This window comes from Danio rerio, chromosome 4 (genome assembly GCF_052040795.2).
Source record: "Danio rerio strain M-AB ecotype USA chromosome 4, GRCz13ab, whole genome shotgun sequence".
Lineage (NCBI taxonomy): Eukaryota > Metazoa > Chordata > Actinopteri > Cypriniformes > Danionidae > Danio > Danio rerio.
Genome location: NC_141024.2, coordinates 66,871,809 through 66,887,500, shown reverse-complemented (window position 1 = coordinate 66,887,500; position 15,692 = coordinate 66,871,809). Strand labels below are relative to the sequence as shown.

General features: G+C 38.4%; 1 protein-coding gene across 3 annotated transcripts in view; it reads right to left on the bottom strand.

Annotated features, from left to right (window-relative positions):
• Positions 1 to 15,692, bottom strand: part of LOC137491011 (NACHT, LRR and PYD domains-containing protein 3-like) — a 171,845-nt gene that overhangs the window by 5,593 nt on the left and 150,560 nt on the right. For 2 of the 3 annotated variants that reach the window (XM_087249684.1, XM_088650072.1), the window contains 5 exons: positions 14,154 to 14,327; positions 12,239 to 12,412; positions 8,311 to 8,484; positions 4,383 to 4,556; positions 1,549 to 1,722 (listed from right to left, as the gene is read on the bottom strand). In XM_087249684.1, the coding sequence (XP_087105810.1) occupies positions 1,549 to 1,722; positions 4,383 to 4,556; positions 8,311 to 8,484; positions 12,239 to 12,412; positions 14,154 to 14,327 (870 nt within the window). The remainder of the gene's footprint in view (positions 1 to 1,548; positions 1,723 to 4,382; positions 4,557 to 8,310; positions 8,485 to 12,238; positions 12,413 to 14,153; positions 14,328 to 15,692) is intronic. The other variant, XM_088650073.1, reaches the window with a different exon arrangement.

Sequence of the window (15,692 nt, the reverse complement as noted above, 5' to 3'; positions counted from 1 at the left end):
TGAGCTATCAAAGCAGGTTCCAGCAGGAGTCGGGAAAAAGAATTTTGGGCAGTGAAGGCTCCGACTATGAAAAATGGGGGTTTAAGCTCTAGGACCGCCTTTGCGGTAGCTAGAGCTTAGGGGTGACAGCACTATGAAATAATGTATATGTCATAAATACATAACATATATAGGCATATATCCATGCACACATTTGCACTCGTGCCGTGCGCATGCACAGGTACACATGCACGCATGCACACACACACACAAATACACGCACAAACATATACACACGTACGTACGTACATATATATATATATATATATATATATATATATATATATATATATATATATATATACACATGCACACATATACGCACACTTAGTAGTTACATCTCGGGAAGTTGAGCTATTAAAGGCTGGTTCCAGCAGGAGTCGGAAAAGGGGAATTTGGGCAATGAAGACTCCTACTGGTTGGAAAAATAGATGTTTAAGCTCTGGAACAGTCCCTGCAGTTGCCAGAACTTAGGGGTGACAGCACTATGAAATAAAATATATGTCTGCGTACATGAGTGCACGCAGGCATATCAATATATATTATTCATAGGCACATATTTATGTATATGCACACATGCCGTGTACATTCCTCATATGTGTGTATATGAACAGGCAAAGCAATATAAAATAAATAAAAGATCTAGGGCTCGAGGAGAGGGGGCAGTGACGTGACTCGTGCTCGTAGTCACAGCTCGGGAAGTTGAGCTATCAAAAGCTGGTTCTAGCAGGAGTCGGGAAAAGGGGATTTGGGCAATGAAGACTCCTACTAGAGGGAAAAAGAGGTTTTAAGCTCTGGGACCGCTCCTGCGGGTCATTTTCGGGCCCAGTGCCTAGCCTGCCCGACTGTGGTAAGCCACAAAGTAGGTAAGTCTTTTTAATATTTGTGGTCCAATGAGAAGTGCATTGTAATAAAAGGAACTTTATTTTTCTACATCACACACTTAGCTTTGCCATCATTCTTCAGCACATGCAGCCTTTGAGCAGATGTTGCAGTCCATCTCTAAACTATGTTCAGATTATTAAAGCTGCTCGCCAGCGCCCAAGATCCTGACAGATTAGCAAGTGAAAAATACACATGTGTGCACAGAGAAGAGGAATCCAGATGTTGATTTTAGAACAAGAGTCTGAACATTAATCCAAGTGTCTGATTCCAGAATCTGAATCCATCTTCAATCTCCAACCCTATTCCTGACCTGATATTGTAGGATTCTTCAACAGAAATGGAGGAAGTTTCTCTGCTCAGCTCAAATGCTGAAACTGTACAGTGTGTCCCACTTAATGTCACTGTAACTGAGCCAATACACTCCAACATTTACAGAGGAGATTCATTTCACACTCAATGATTTGCTCTTCATAGACATGACTGGAATACTCTACAAGCTGTATCTTCTGTCTGTCCTCACCCCATAACCCTCACAGAAAACTGAAGCTGATCACAAAAGAGCTTTCTAGTGTCTTTTTAAAGCCATTCAGTGTAAAAGCACAAGGCCAGTGCTGCTCCACATACTTGAGTTTGTCCAGTGTGTAGTTTGGATCCTCCAGTTGTTCAGAGAGCAGCTTGACTCCTGAATCTCCTGGATGATTGTAGCTCAGATCCAGCTCTCTCAGGTGTGAGGGGTTTGAAGTCAGAGCTGAAGACAGAAAACCACAGCCTTCCTCTGTCACCATACAGCCAGACAACCTACAAACACAGCAATAGTCCACATCACACAGTTGGACAATCACACATCTCTTTGTGTTGTGAAGATGCTGACTGCTGTTTCTGCTCATGTCAACAGCAGTGATGAACACACACATCCTGATCAGCTCTCCTTATTGATCGAGCCCTCGCATCAGCACACACACACACACCCAACAAGGACTCGACATCATCTGTAGAAGTGTACAGAGCAAAGACATTGTTCATAATACACCACATCAAGCTGTAAAGTCTGCTGTGAGGAGGAAGAAGACACACTTGAGCTCAGAAGATCATCTTAAAGTCATGTATAAAACACAACAGGAAATGAGCTGATCTCATCATTTATATTGCGATTCTGTTGTGGACTAAAACTAAATGAGCTCAGACAAACACAAAGCCGCTCTCTTCATGTGTTCATCACCTGACCCACAGTCACATTCACACTGATGGTCCATTAGGGGACTTTTATTCTGTCAGGAGAGAAACACCTGATCAATATTCATGACTGCTGACTCTCCTTCACATTCAGCCTTTACCAGATATTGTTTTAGATGAGCGAGTAATCAGGATTATTTCACACACTTTATCATGAGACTTTTATTTGTTTTCAAGAAACTGAAACTGCACAAATATGAGAGCAGCTCAAACCTTCAGCAGGACACAAAACAGCTTCACTTTAGCGTTTAACTCTGCTGCTTTCACACCTCCAGATCCACTGTTCTGCTCTGAAACAGGATTAACACTGGTATAATGTTTATTTGTGTTCTCGCTGCGCTTCACTTTCACACAGAAATGTTGAATGTTGACATCCACAGACAGACACAATCTGGTAAAGTTTTCAAACAGTGAACTGTACTGCAATTATTAGTGAAATCTATATTAAAGGTCTTCAAATATGATTTGGATTTACAGTAATTGTTTTTCATGTTTAAATCTGATTTATTCTTGTGTTTAAAGCGTTTGTCATTCCTCTACTTCAGTGTCTCAGACTCATTCAGAAATGATTATTAAATGCTGGATTAATGCACAAGAGAGTTTGGCGAACACGTTTTACACCATTTCAAATATATATTATATGTGCGGCTGTATAAGTCACATACAGCGCTCAGTATAATGGAGGACAGCCCATTCTGAAAACCAAGACTTTCCTCCATTTCTCAGTCAATATAGGCAGTGTATTCTGCTGCATTTAAACAGAACACATTTATTAAACAGATTTATTCATGACAATCATATTTTAGTCACTAAACATATTCAGAAATTGAAAGATAATGCAATTAAATTCAAGCTAATATTGCAAAAAAACCTATGAATTTTCTGATTTTTCCATTGTTTTGCTTCTCTTGATTTTTCCTCTGTTTAATTTTGTTTTTAATATTTTTCTATAACACATAAATTTGTCTGTAGTAGTTTTTGGACCGTTATCATAAGTTATTTTGTTAGATGAGCTCCAGATTTGGCTAATCTATTGTATATGCACAGATATAATACTGTAGAGCTTCCTATTAAAATATGAATGTAAAAGATAGATTAGTGAGGGGTGTACTAATATATGCTGAGCACTGTATATTGTTAACCCAGAGTGTTTACATGGTCACACAGCAGTAACACAACAAGCACTGAGTTTGGGCTAGCTTCTGCAGATGGACATTGCTGTACACTGCCCTTGATGGGTGAGTGGGGGAGTGTCTGTTGTCTCTCAGGTGTGAATTATTCATGAGCATTGTCACTCACACATACAGCTGAGATCACCTAAAACAAACTTAACAAAATGTAGATCATTGTAGTGTTTTCTCTGAATGAGAGAACAGAATAATTTCACATAATTGTGCAGTAAATATTCTAGTCTACAAGACTGCTTACTCTAAACTCTTGTTCAGGCACATTCAGTCTGGTTAATGGATCTTATTTCAGCTACATTTTTTCTCTAAAACCTACTAACCACACATAATATTTATTTCTAAAACACAAGCATGTACATCAATATTTCTCACATATTATTGTAGCTCAGTTTGTGCTGAATACAAATAAAACACATGTTGGCCAGTTCTGTTGGTAATTATCGTTGGTAATATTTCCGCAAGATGACCATGTCGCAGTTAAGCTAAATTAATTCACGCCTCCTCCTGAAGTGACGAGCGATGCATTAAACACTTTTTTCCAGCCGCGGCCGCACTTCATCCTAGAACTGTATAGTTTGTCTAAAGCAGGGATATAATCAGTCAGCGCAGTCGTCCCTCCAGAGTAAAAACCACATTTTGTGTCTGCCGGTTTTGTTTACCTGCGGGAGTTCATTGGCATTTTCCCGCACGTAAATTCTAACCAATCAATAAGTAGTTTAGGAAACATGTTCAACAACATCTGGCCAATGAGAGATGTGGATTTTGTCAGATGACTGCATTTTGATTTGTTTCAACTGGTTCAGATCAAAGCCAGCAGTGTGGAGTGAATACAACCCAAAAACGACAGAAAATACAACAATGCATCATTTATTGCCCTTGGTCCGGACTAAATAAAGCGATCTTCAGATGTGAAATCCCACTTATTTTTCTCCAAAACCTACTAACCACACATAATATTTATTTCTAAAACACAAGCATGTACATCAATATTTATTTTACTGTCTGACTGTAGTTATTGTAGAGTGGAGAATCATTTACCTCAGTGTCTCCAGTTTACAGTGTTGACTCTTCAGTCCATCAGAGAGCTTCTTCACTCCTGAATCCTGCAGGTCATTGTTACTCAGGTCCAGCTCTCTCAGCACACAGTTTGAGAATTGTAGAGCTGAAGACAAACTCTTACAAGACTGAACAGTGAGATTACAGCTCTGTAGCCTGTGTAGAGGACAAACACAATATTGATTGAATATTGTTGATCTGGTCTGTTTAATAGTCTGAGGACATCTGACTGTAGCAGAGATGGCAAAAGTACACACATCCGTTACTTAAGTAGAAGTACAGATACTCATGTTTAAAACGACTCTGGTAAAAGTAGAAGAACTGACTACACTTTTAAAAAAGTACACTTTTTAAAAAAAAGTAAAACGTAGCAGTTTCAACCACAGTCCAAATACACGCAGTATAGGGGAATAATAGGTAACTAAATAGGCAGTAGTGTATAAGTGTGTGTGTGTGAATGGGTGTTTCCCAGTACTTGGTTGCAGCTGGAAGGGTATCTGCTGTGTTAAACATATTCTGGAATAATTGGCGGTTCATTTTGCTGTAGGAACCCCTGATAAATCAGTGACTAAGCTGAAGGATTGTTAGTGAGATAGGTAGGTAACTAGTCCTCTCATACTATTGATACAATATTATAAACTAACCTACATCTCCAATTTGCATGTAAAATGTTTGTTGCTAATTTTATGAAAGTAGCCAAGCAGCATCAGGCCCTGTAATACTGTACAGCATTGCTCATAAAGTCGGCTCATGCATCATCATTCTGACACAAACTCACAGCGTTCAGCATCAAGTTTTGTGGCCGTTAGATCAAAAACATCAGCTGCTATTCACGTTCATACACTCTAATAATAATTCTGTAGACCTGTCTGTCTTTATATATAATATCTTACATTTTACACTGAATTCTGCAGTGTAGATTTACTGTTGTAGATGGTGCTACAGTGCACGGTGCTCAGCTATAGCACTGAGTAAATAAGTAGAGCAATGACCAACCAGTAATCTCCCACTCTCCCTCATGAAGCTAACACAGAAGTACCTGAAACTGCAGTTCATGGAAACCCCGCTAGTCCTGGCTCCATATACAGCAGATTTCTATTGAGCCCACTGTTAAAATGGCCGACTTTACAGCAGGAATAAATGCATTTACAAAAACAAATACAAAGAACCATTTAGCTTCATATGGCTAATATTAGCCTTCATGATAACTGTGAAGGGGAGATGTTTTTATGACTCATCCGTTTCCTTTGTATTGGGTGATATTAAGTCTGCATAATTATGGGCGTGGCCACTTGAGTGACAGCTAGGTCTCGCTGGTCGCTGTCTCCTCACCTCAGCTGATTCCGGCTGATTAGCCGCTGAACTCGATGTATTTTTGTGTTGTTTATGCGGCTTTACACAGTCAGTTGTCTTTTGGAATTGTCTCCTACAAGAATCAGATGATATGGCATGCTGTGTGCACTTCACAAACCGTTCATGTGGCCTCCGTTTCCCAGGTGAGTGAAATGATATACTTATATAGCATCTCTATAAATGTATTTGTTTTGTATAAGATCATTCATCATTTAAATGCTCTTTAGAGCTGTAATGTGCTACAGAATCTGTCAGATTGATTAGCTGCAGGCTCTAGATCAGTCATCTGAAGTGTTGTCATACAGTGTTATGCTGGAGTTCATCAATAGTCTTGTCTTCTTGTGTTAAGTCTTGTGTCCTTTATTTGTCCTTTGTTTATATGGTGCACCCTTGTTCAACACTTTGGTAAACACTTGTTGTCTTTAAAAGCGCTTTATAAATAAACATTGACTTGTTTTCAAGAAACTGAAACTGCACAAATATGAGAGCAGCTCAAACCTTCAGCAGGACACAAAACAGCTTGACTTTAGCGTTTAACTCTGCTGCTTTCACACCTCCAGATCCACTGTTCTGCTCTGAAACAGGATTAACACTGGTATAATGTTTATTTGTGTTCTTGCTGCGCTTCACTTTCACACAGAAATGTTGAATGTCGACACCCACAGACAGACACAATCTGGTAAAGTTTTCAAACAGTGAACTAGACTGCAACTATTAGTGAAATCTATATTAAAGGTCTTCAAATATGATTTGGATTTACAGTAATTGTTTTTCATGTTTAAATCTGATTTATTCTTGTGTTTAAAGCGTTTGTCATTCCTCTACTTCAGTGTCTCAGACTCATTCAGAAATGATTATTAAATGCTGGATTAATGCACAAGAGAGTTTGGCGAACACGTTTTACACCATTTCAAATATATATTATATGTGCGGCTGTATAAGTCACATACAGCGCTCAGTATAATGGAGGACAGCCCATTCTGAAAATCAAGACTTTCCTCCATTTCTCAGTCAATATAGGCAGTGTATTCTGCTGCATTTAAACAGAACACATTTATTAAACAGATTTATTTATGAACATCATATTTTAGTCACCAAACATATTCAGCAATTGAAAGATAATATAATATAATAACATAATAATAATAATAATAATAATAAAAAAACAATAATAACATAATACAATTAAATTCAAGGTTAATATTGAAAAAACCCTACAAAATTTCAGCAAATTTTTCCATTGTTTTGCTTCTCTTGATTTTTCATCTTTTTTTTAATATTGTATTTAATATTTTTCTATAACACATAGATTTGGTTGTACTTGTTTTTAGACTGTTATCATGAGCTCCAGATTTGGCTAATCTATTGTATATGCACAGATATAATACTGTAGAGCTTCCTATTAAAATATGAATGTAAAAGATAGATTAGTGAGGGGTGTACTAATATATGCTGAGCACTGTATATTGTTAACCCAGAGTGTTTACATGGTCACACAGCAGTAACACAACAAGCACTGAGTTTGGGCTAGCTTCTGCAGATGGACATTGCTGTACACTGCCCTTGATGGGTGAGTGGGGGAGTGTCTGTTGTCTCTCAGGTGTGAATTATTCATGAGCATTGTCACTCACACATACAGCTGAGATCACCTAAAACAAACTTAACAAAATGTAGATCATTGTAGTGTTTTCTCTGAATGAGAGAACAGAATAATTTCACATAATTGTGCAGTAAATATTCTAGTCTACAAGACTGCTTACTCTAAACTCTTGTTCAGGCACATTCAGTCTGGTTAATGGATCTTATTTCAGCTACATTTTTTCTCTAAAACCTACTAACCACACATAATATTTATTTCTAAAACACAAGCATGTACATCAATATTTCTCACATATTATTGTAGCTCAGTTTGTGCTGAATACAAATAAAACACATGTTGGCCAGTTCTGTTGGTAATTATCGTTGGTAATATTTCCGCAAGATGACCATGTCGCAGTTAAGCTAAATTAATTCACGCCTCCTCCTGAAGTGACGAGCGATGCATTAAACACTTTTTTCCAGCCGCGGCCGCACTTCATCCTAGAACTGTATAGTTTGTCTAAAGCAGGGATATAATCAGTCAGCGCAGTCGTCCCTCCAGAGTAAAAACCACATTTTGTGTCTGCCGGTTTTGTTTACCTGCGGGAGTTCATTGGCATTTTCCCGCACGTAAATTCTAACCAATCAATAAGTAGTTTAGGAAACATGTTCAACAACATCTGGCCAATGAGAGATGTGGATTTTGTCAGATGACTGCATTTTGATTTGTTTCAACTGGTTCAGATCAAAGCCAGCAGTGTGGAGTGAATACAACCCAAAAACGACAGAAAATACAACAATGCATCATTTATTGCCCTTGGTCCGGACTAAATAAAGCGATCTTCAGATGTGAAATCCCACTTATTTTTCTCCAAAACCTACTAACCACACATAATATTTATTTCTAAAACACAAGCATGTACATCAATATTTATTTTACTGTCTGACTGTAGTTATTGTAGAGTGGAGAATCATTTACCTCAGTGTCTCCAGTTTACAGTGTTGACTCTTCAGTCCATCAGAGAGCTTCTTCACTCCTGAATCCTGCAGGTCATTGTTACTCAGGTCCAGCTCTCTCAGCACACAGTTTGAGAATTGTAGAGCTGAAGACAAACTCTTACAAGACTGAACAGTGAGATTACAGCTCTGTAGCCTGTGTAGAGGACAAACACAATATTGATTGAATATTGTTGATCTGGTCTGTTTAATAGTCTGAGGACATCTGACTGTAGCAGAGATGGCAAAAGTACACACATCCGTTACTTAAGTAGAAGTACAGATACTCATGTTTAAAACGACTCTGGTAAAAGTAGAAAAACTGACTACACTTTTAAAAAAGTACACTTTTTAAAAAAAAGTAAAACGTAGCAGTTTCAACCACAGTCCAAATACACGCAGTATAGGGGAATAATAGGTAACTAAATAGGCAGTAGTGTATAAGTGTGTGTGTGTGAATGGGTGTTTCCCAGTACTTGGTTGCAGCTGGAAGGGTATCTGCTGTGTTAAACATATTCTGGAATAATTGGCGGTTCATTTTGCTGTAGGAACCCCTGATAAATCAGTGACTAAGCTGAAGGATTGTTAGTGAGATAGGTAGGTAACTAGTCCTCTCATACTATTGATACAATATTATAAACTAACCTACATCTCCAATTTGCATGTAAAATGTTTGTTGCTAATTTTATGAAAGTAGCCAAGCAGCATCAGGCCCTGTAATACTGTACAGCATTGCTCATAAAGTCGGCTCATGCATCATCATTCTGACACAAACTCACAGCGTTCAGCATCAAGTTTTGTGGCCGTTAGATCAAAAACATCAGCTGCTATTCACGTTCATACACTCTAATAATAATTCTGTAGACCTGTCTGTCTTTATATATAATATCTTACATTTTACACTGAATTCTGCAGTGTAGATTTACTGTTGTAGATGGTGCTACAGTGCACGGTGCTCAGCTATAGCACTGAGTAAATAAGTAGAGCAATGACCAACCAGTAATCTCCCACTCTCCCTCATGAAGCTAACACAGAAGTACCTGAAACTGCAGTTCATGGAAACCCCGCTAGTCCTGGCTCCATATACAGCAGATTTCTATTGAGCCCACTGTTAAAATGGCCGACTTTACAGCAGGAATAAATGCATTTACAAAAACAAATACAAAGAACCATTTAGCTTCATATGGCTAATATTAGCCTTCATGATAACTGTGAAGGGGAGATGTTTTTATGACTCATCCGTTTCCTTTGTATTGGGTGATATTAAGTCTGCATAATTATGGGCGTGGCCACTTGAGTGACAGCTAGGTCTCGCTGGTCGCTGTCTCCTCACCTCAGCTGATTCCGGCTGATTAGCCGCTGAACTCGATGTATTTTTGTGTTGTTTATGCGGCTTTACACAGTCAGTTGTCTTTTGGAATTGTCTCCTACAAGAATCAGATGATATGGCATGCTGTGTGCACTTCACAAACCGTTCATGTGGCCTCCGTTTCCCAGGTGAGTGAAATGATATACTTATATAGCATCTCTATAAATGTATTTGTTTTGTATAAGATCATTCATCATTTAAATGCTCTTTAGAGCTGTAATGTGCTACAGAATCTGTCAGATTGATTAGCTGCAGGCTCTAGATCAGTCATCTGAAGTGTTGTCATACAGTGTTATGCTGGAGTTCATCAATAGTCTTGTCTTCTTGTGTTAAGTCTTGTGTCCTTTATTTGTCCTTTGTTTATATGGTGCACACTTGTTCAACACTTTGGTAAACACTTGTTGTCTTTAAAAGCGCTTTATAAATAAACATTGACTTGTTTTCAAGAAACTGAAACTGCACAAATATGAGAGCAGCTCAAACCTTCAGCAGGACACAAAACAGCTTGACTTTAGCGTTTAACTCTGCTGCTTTCACACCTCCAGATCCACTGTTCTGCTCTGAAACAGGATTAACACTGGTATAATGTTTATTTGTGTTCTTGCTGCGCTTCACTTTCACACAGAAATGTTGAATGTCGACACCCACAGACAGACACAATCTGGTAAAGTTTTCAAACAGTGAACTAGACTGCAACTATTAGTGAAATCTATATTAAAGGTCTTCAAATATGATTTGGATTTACAGTAATTGTTTTTCATGTTTAAATCTGATTTATTCTTGTGTTTAAAGCGTTTGTCATTCCTCTACTTCAGTGTCTCAGACTCATTCAGAAATGATTATTAAATGCTGGATTAATGCACAAGAGAGTTTGGCGAACACGTTTTACACCATTTCAAATATATATTATATGTGCGGCTGTATAAGTCACATACAGCGCTCAGTATAATGGAGGACAGCCCATTCTGAAAATCAAGACTTTCCTCCATTTCTCAGTCAATATAGGCAGTGTATTCTGCTGCATTTAAACAGAACACATTTATTAAACAGATTTATTTATGAACATCATATTTTAGTCACCAAACATATTCAGCAATTGAAAGATAATATAATATAATAACATAATAATAATAATAATAATAATAAAAAAACAATAATAACATAATACAATTAAATTCAAGGTTAATATTGAAAAAACCCTACAAAATTTCAGCAAATTTTTTCATTGTTTTGCTTCTCTTGATTTTTCATCTTTTTTTTAATATTGTATTTAATATTTTTCTATAACACATAGATTTGGTTGTACTTGTTTTTAGACTGTTATCATGAGCTCCAGATTTGGCTAATCTATTGTATATGCACAGATATAATACTGTAGAGCTTCCTATTAAAATATGAATGTAAAAGATAGATTAGTGAGGGGTGTACTAATATATGCTGAGCACTGTATATTGTTAACCCAGAGTGTTTACATGGTCACACAGCAGTAACACAACAAGCACTGAGTTTGGGCTAGCTTCTGCAGATGGACATTGCTGTACACTGCCCTTGATGGGTGAGTGGGGGAGTGTCTGTTGTCTCTCAGGTGTGAATTATTCATGAGCATTGTCACTCACACATACAGCTGAGATCACCTAAAACAAACTTAACAAAATGTAGATCATTGTAGTGTTTTCTCTGAATGAGAGAACAGAATAATTTCACATAATTGTGCAGTAAATATTCTAGTCTACAAGACTGCTTACTCTAAACTCTTGTTCAGGCACATTCAGTCTGGTTAATGGATCTTATTTCAGCTACATTTTTTCTCTAAAACCTACTAACCACACATAATATTTATTTCTAAAACACAAGCATGTACATCAATATTTCTCACATATTATTGTAGCTCAGTTTGTGCTGAATACAAATAAAACACATGTTGGCCAGTTCTGTTGGTAATTATCGTTGGTAATATTTCCGCAAGATGACCATGTCGCAGTTAAGCTAAATTAATTCACGCCTCCTCCTGAAGTGACGAGCGATGCATTAAACACTTTTTTCCAGCCGCGGCCGCACTTCATCCTAGAACTGTATAGTTTGTCTAAAGCAGGGATATAATCAGTCAGCGCAGTCGTCCCTCCAGAGTAAAAACCACATTTTGTGTCTGCCGGTTTTGTTTACCTGCGGGAGTTCATTGGCATTTTCCCGCACGTAAATTCTAACCAATCAATAAGTAGTTTAGGAAACATGTTCAACAACATCTGGCCAATGAGAGATGTGGATTTTGTCAGATGACTGCATTTTGATTTGTTTCAACTGGTTCAGATCAAAGCCAGCAGTGTGGAGTGAATACAACCCAAAAACGACAGAAAATACAACAATGCATCATTTATTGCCCTTGGTCCGGACTAAATAAAGCGATCTTCAGATGTGAAATCCCACTTATTTTTCTCCAAAACCTACTAACCACACATAATATTTATTTCTAAAACACAAGCATGTACATCAATATTTATTTTACTGTCTGACTGTAGTTATTGTAGAGTGGAGAATCATTTACCTCAGTGTCTCCAGTTTACAGTGTTGACTCTTCAGTCCATCAGAGAGCTTCTTCACTCCTGAATCCTGCAGGTCATTGTTACTCAGGTCCAGCTCTCTCAGCACACAGTTTGAGAATTGTAGAGCTGAAGACAAACTCTTACAAGACTGAACAGTGAGATTACAGCTCTGTAGCCTGTGTAGAGGACAAACACAATATTGATTGAATATTGTTGATCTGGTCTGTTTAATAGTCTGAGGACATCTGACTGTAGCAGAGATGGCAAAAGTACACACATCCGTTACTTACTAAGCTGAAGGATTGTTAGTGAGATAGGTAGGTAACTAGTCCTCTCATACTATTGATACAATATTATAAACTAACCTACATTTCCAATTTGCATGTAAAATGTTTGTTGCTAATTTTATGAAAGTAGCCAAGCAGCATCAGGCCCTGTAATACTGTACAGCATTGCTCACAAAGTCGGCTCATGCATCATCATTCTGACACAAACTCACAGCGCTCAGCATCAAGTTTTGTGGCCGTTAGATCAAAAACAACAACTGCTATTCACGTTCATACACTCTAATAATAATTCTGTAGACCTGTCTGTCTTTATATATAATATCTTACATTTTACACTAAATTCTGCAGTGTAGATTTACTGTTGTAGATGGTGCTACAGTGCACGGTGCTCAGCTATAGCACTGAGTAAATAAGTAGAGCAATGACCAAGCAGTAATCTCCCACTCTCCCTCATGAAGCTAACACAGAAGTACCTGAAACTGCAGTTCATGGAAACCCCGCTAGTCCTGGCTGCATATACAGCAGATTTCTATTGAGCCCACTGTTAAAATGGCCGACTTTACAGCAGGAATAAATGCATTTACAAAAACAAATACAAAGAACCATTTAGCTTCATATGGCTAATATTAGCCTTCATGATAACTGTGAAGGGGAGATGTTTTTATGACTCATCCGTTTCCTTTGTATTGGGTGATATTAAGTCTGCATAATTATGGGCGTGGCCACTTGAGTGACAGCTAGGTCTCGCTGGTCGCTGTCTCCTCACCTCAGCTGATTCCGGCTGATTAGCCGCTGAACTCGATGTATTTTTGTGTTGTTTATGCGGCTTTACACAGTCAGTTGTCTTTTGGAATTGTCTCCTACAAGAATCAGATGATATGGCATGCTGTGTGCACTTCACAAACCGTTCATGTGGCCTCCGTTTCCCAGGTGAGTGAAATTATATACTTATATAGCATCTCTATAAATGTATTTGTTTTGTATAAGATCATTCATCATTTAAATGCTCTTTAGAGCTGTAATGTGCTACAGAATCTGTCAGATTGATTAGCTGCAGGCTCTAGATCAGTCATCTGAAGTGTTGTCATACAGTGTTATGCTGGAGTTCATCAATAGTCTTGTCTTCTTGTGTTAAGTCTTGTGTCCTTTATTTGTCCTTTGTTTATATGGTGCACCCTTGTTCAACACTTTGGTAAACACTTGTTGTCTTTAAAAGCGCTTTATAAATAAACATTGACTTGATTATTAATCCTGTTTGCTTTTTGAGCACTGTTGAGTGAGTTCTTAAACACCTGTGATTGGTCATCATGTTCCTCAACAGAAATGATTATGCTGATGACTGCGCTGATCACAGCTGATCCATGCTAGACGCAGTGGAGAAAACTCGTTCTACAGACAGCCTGGATCCACAAGTATCACTGATAGCTTACATTTAAATAGATTTGTCTTTTTTATTCAAAGTCAACACATAGATATAATCATATAATCATTATCAATGTGCAGAAACGAATAAAATCACATCCCTGCATCCCTTTTTATTATTCTTCTGCCAATTTACCTGAAAGGGGTTCCACATTTGGTAAACCATATGTAACTGTCTGTAGTTATTGTTGAGTGGACAATCATTTACCTCAGTGTCTCCAGTTTACAGTGTTGACTCTTCAGTCCATCAGAGAGCTTCTTCACTCCTGAATCCTGCAGGTCATTGTTACTCAGGTCCAGCTCTCTCAGCACACAGTTTGAGGATTGTAGAGCTGAAGACAAACTCTCACAGCACTGAACAGTGAGATAACAGCCCTGTAGCCTGTGTAGAGGACAAACACAATATGTATGTGTTGATCTGGTGTGTTTAATAGTCTGAAGCACGTCTGACTGTAGTGACTGGTTTAACTTCACTAATTAGTGAGAACATCTGCTGATATTAGCATTTAATAGCTTTAACGTCTATAAAACAAATAAATGGCTCTTACAAGAAAGAACTTTTGGGGTGCTGTTTCATTTTATAGCTGACTTTCGTGCAATTTCCGTTAATAGAAAATGTAATTTACTGGCTGTTTCTTATGAGATAGTTCTCCTAAACATTTACTCTCCATTAAGGGTGCTTTCACACTTGGTTGAATTGCCTGGACCGTACCCAAGTTCGATTGTCCCCACTTGCCACCTCCTCGGTTGGTTTGTGTTCACGCTGTCTTTTTTCCTTCTGAACCAGGTACGCATGCGTCATCGAGCTGCTGTTTTGTTTACAGCCATTTCTAAGTGACGGTGACGCAAGCAAGCCCCGCACATTGCAGTCATCCTGCTTGTACTGAGTCGTTTAGTATTGGATATACAGTGAGCGACTGGCGTCTATCTGCCGCAAACATATTATAAACATTCAGAACATCACACAGTGTCTGCAGGAGCTGTTTTTGGAGGAGACAAGCAAACATCACTGAGTATCACTGTGTTTGCCCTGTCTCAGTCACACCTGTCACCAAGATACGAAACGTGACACACACACACACATACACAAACGAACGTTATGAGAACGATAGTTAGTTGTACAGTTGGCGGTTCACTTCCGTTATTTGGTATAATTGCATTCACATCACAAGTGAACCGTACCAGAATTCGCATGAATCATACCCCAGACCACCTCTTTCAGGCGGACTCAGGTACGGTTCATGGGTGCGCATCCGAGTTCAGAAAACATGTTCACACTAGCTAAACATACTGTACTATGACGTCAAACAAACCCAGGTGTGGACCAAAAGTGCTAGTGTGAAAGCACCCTAAAGCAGGTCTGTTGGCGCAGCCCTTTTCGTGTATGGTAACCGGTATATAATCTTAATTACACGGAGGTAAAATAACTCACGTCTCTCCTCGGTTTTCTGCTGAACCGGAATACATTTATTTGCATATGTCCAAATATGGGAAGCAGGTAACACATGACAAAACAGTCTGAGGGCACATCCAATAGTAACGCTAACACCCCCACTGGCACTCATACTGTACAGTATACAAACTGTATATGGTAACACAAATGTTCGATTTACATACCAAACAAAAAACCTTTGAATTTTTCCAGCTTAAACTTTGTCACTGGTTTAGTCATGACATCGGCTACCATGTCTTCTGTGGGACAGTACTCAACAGTCACTTTTCCATCGCTCAGTGCAGATCGAATGAA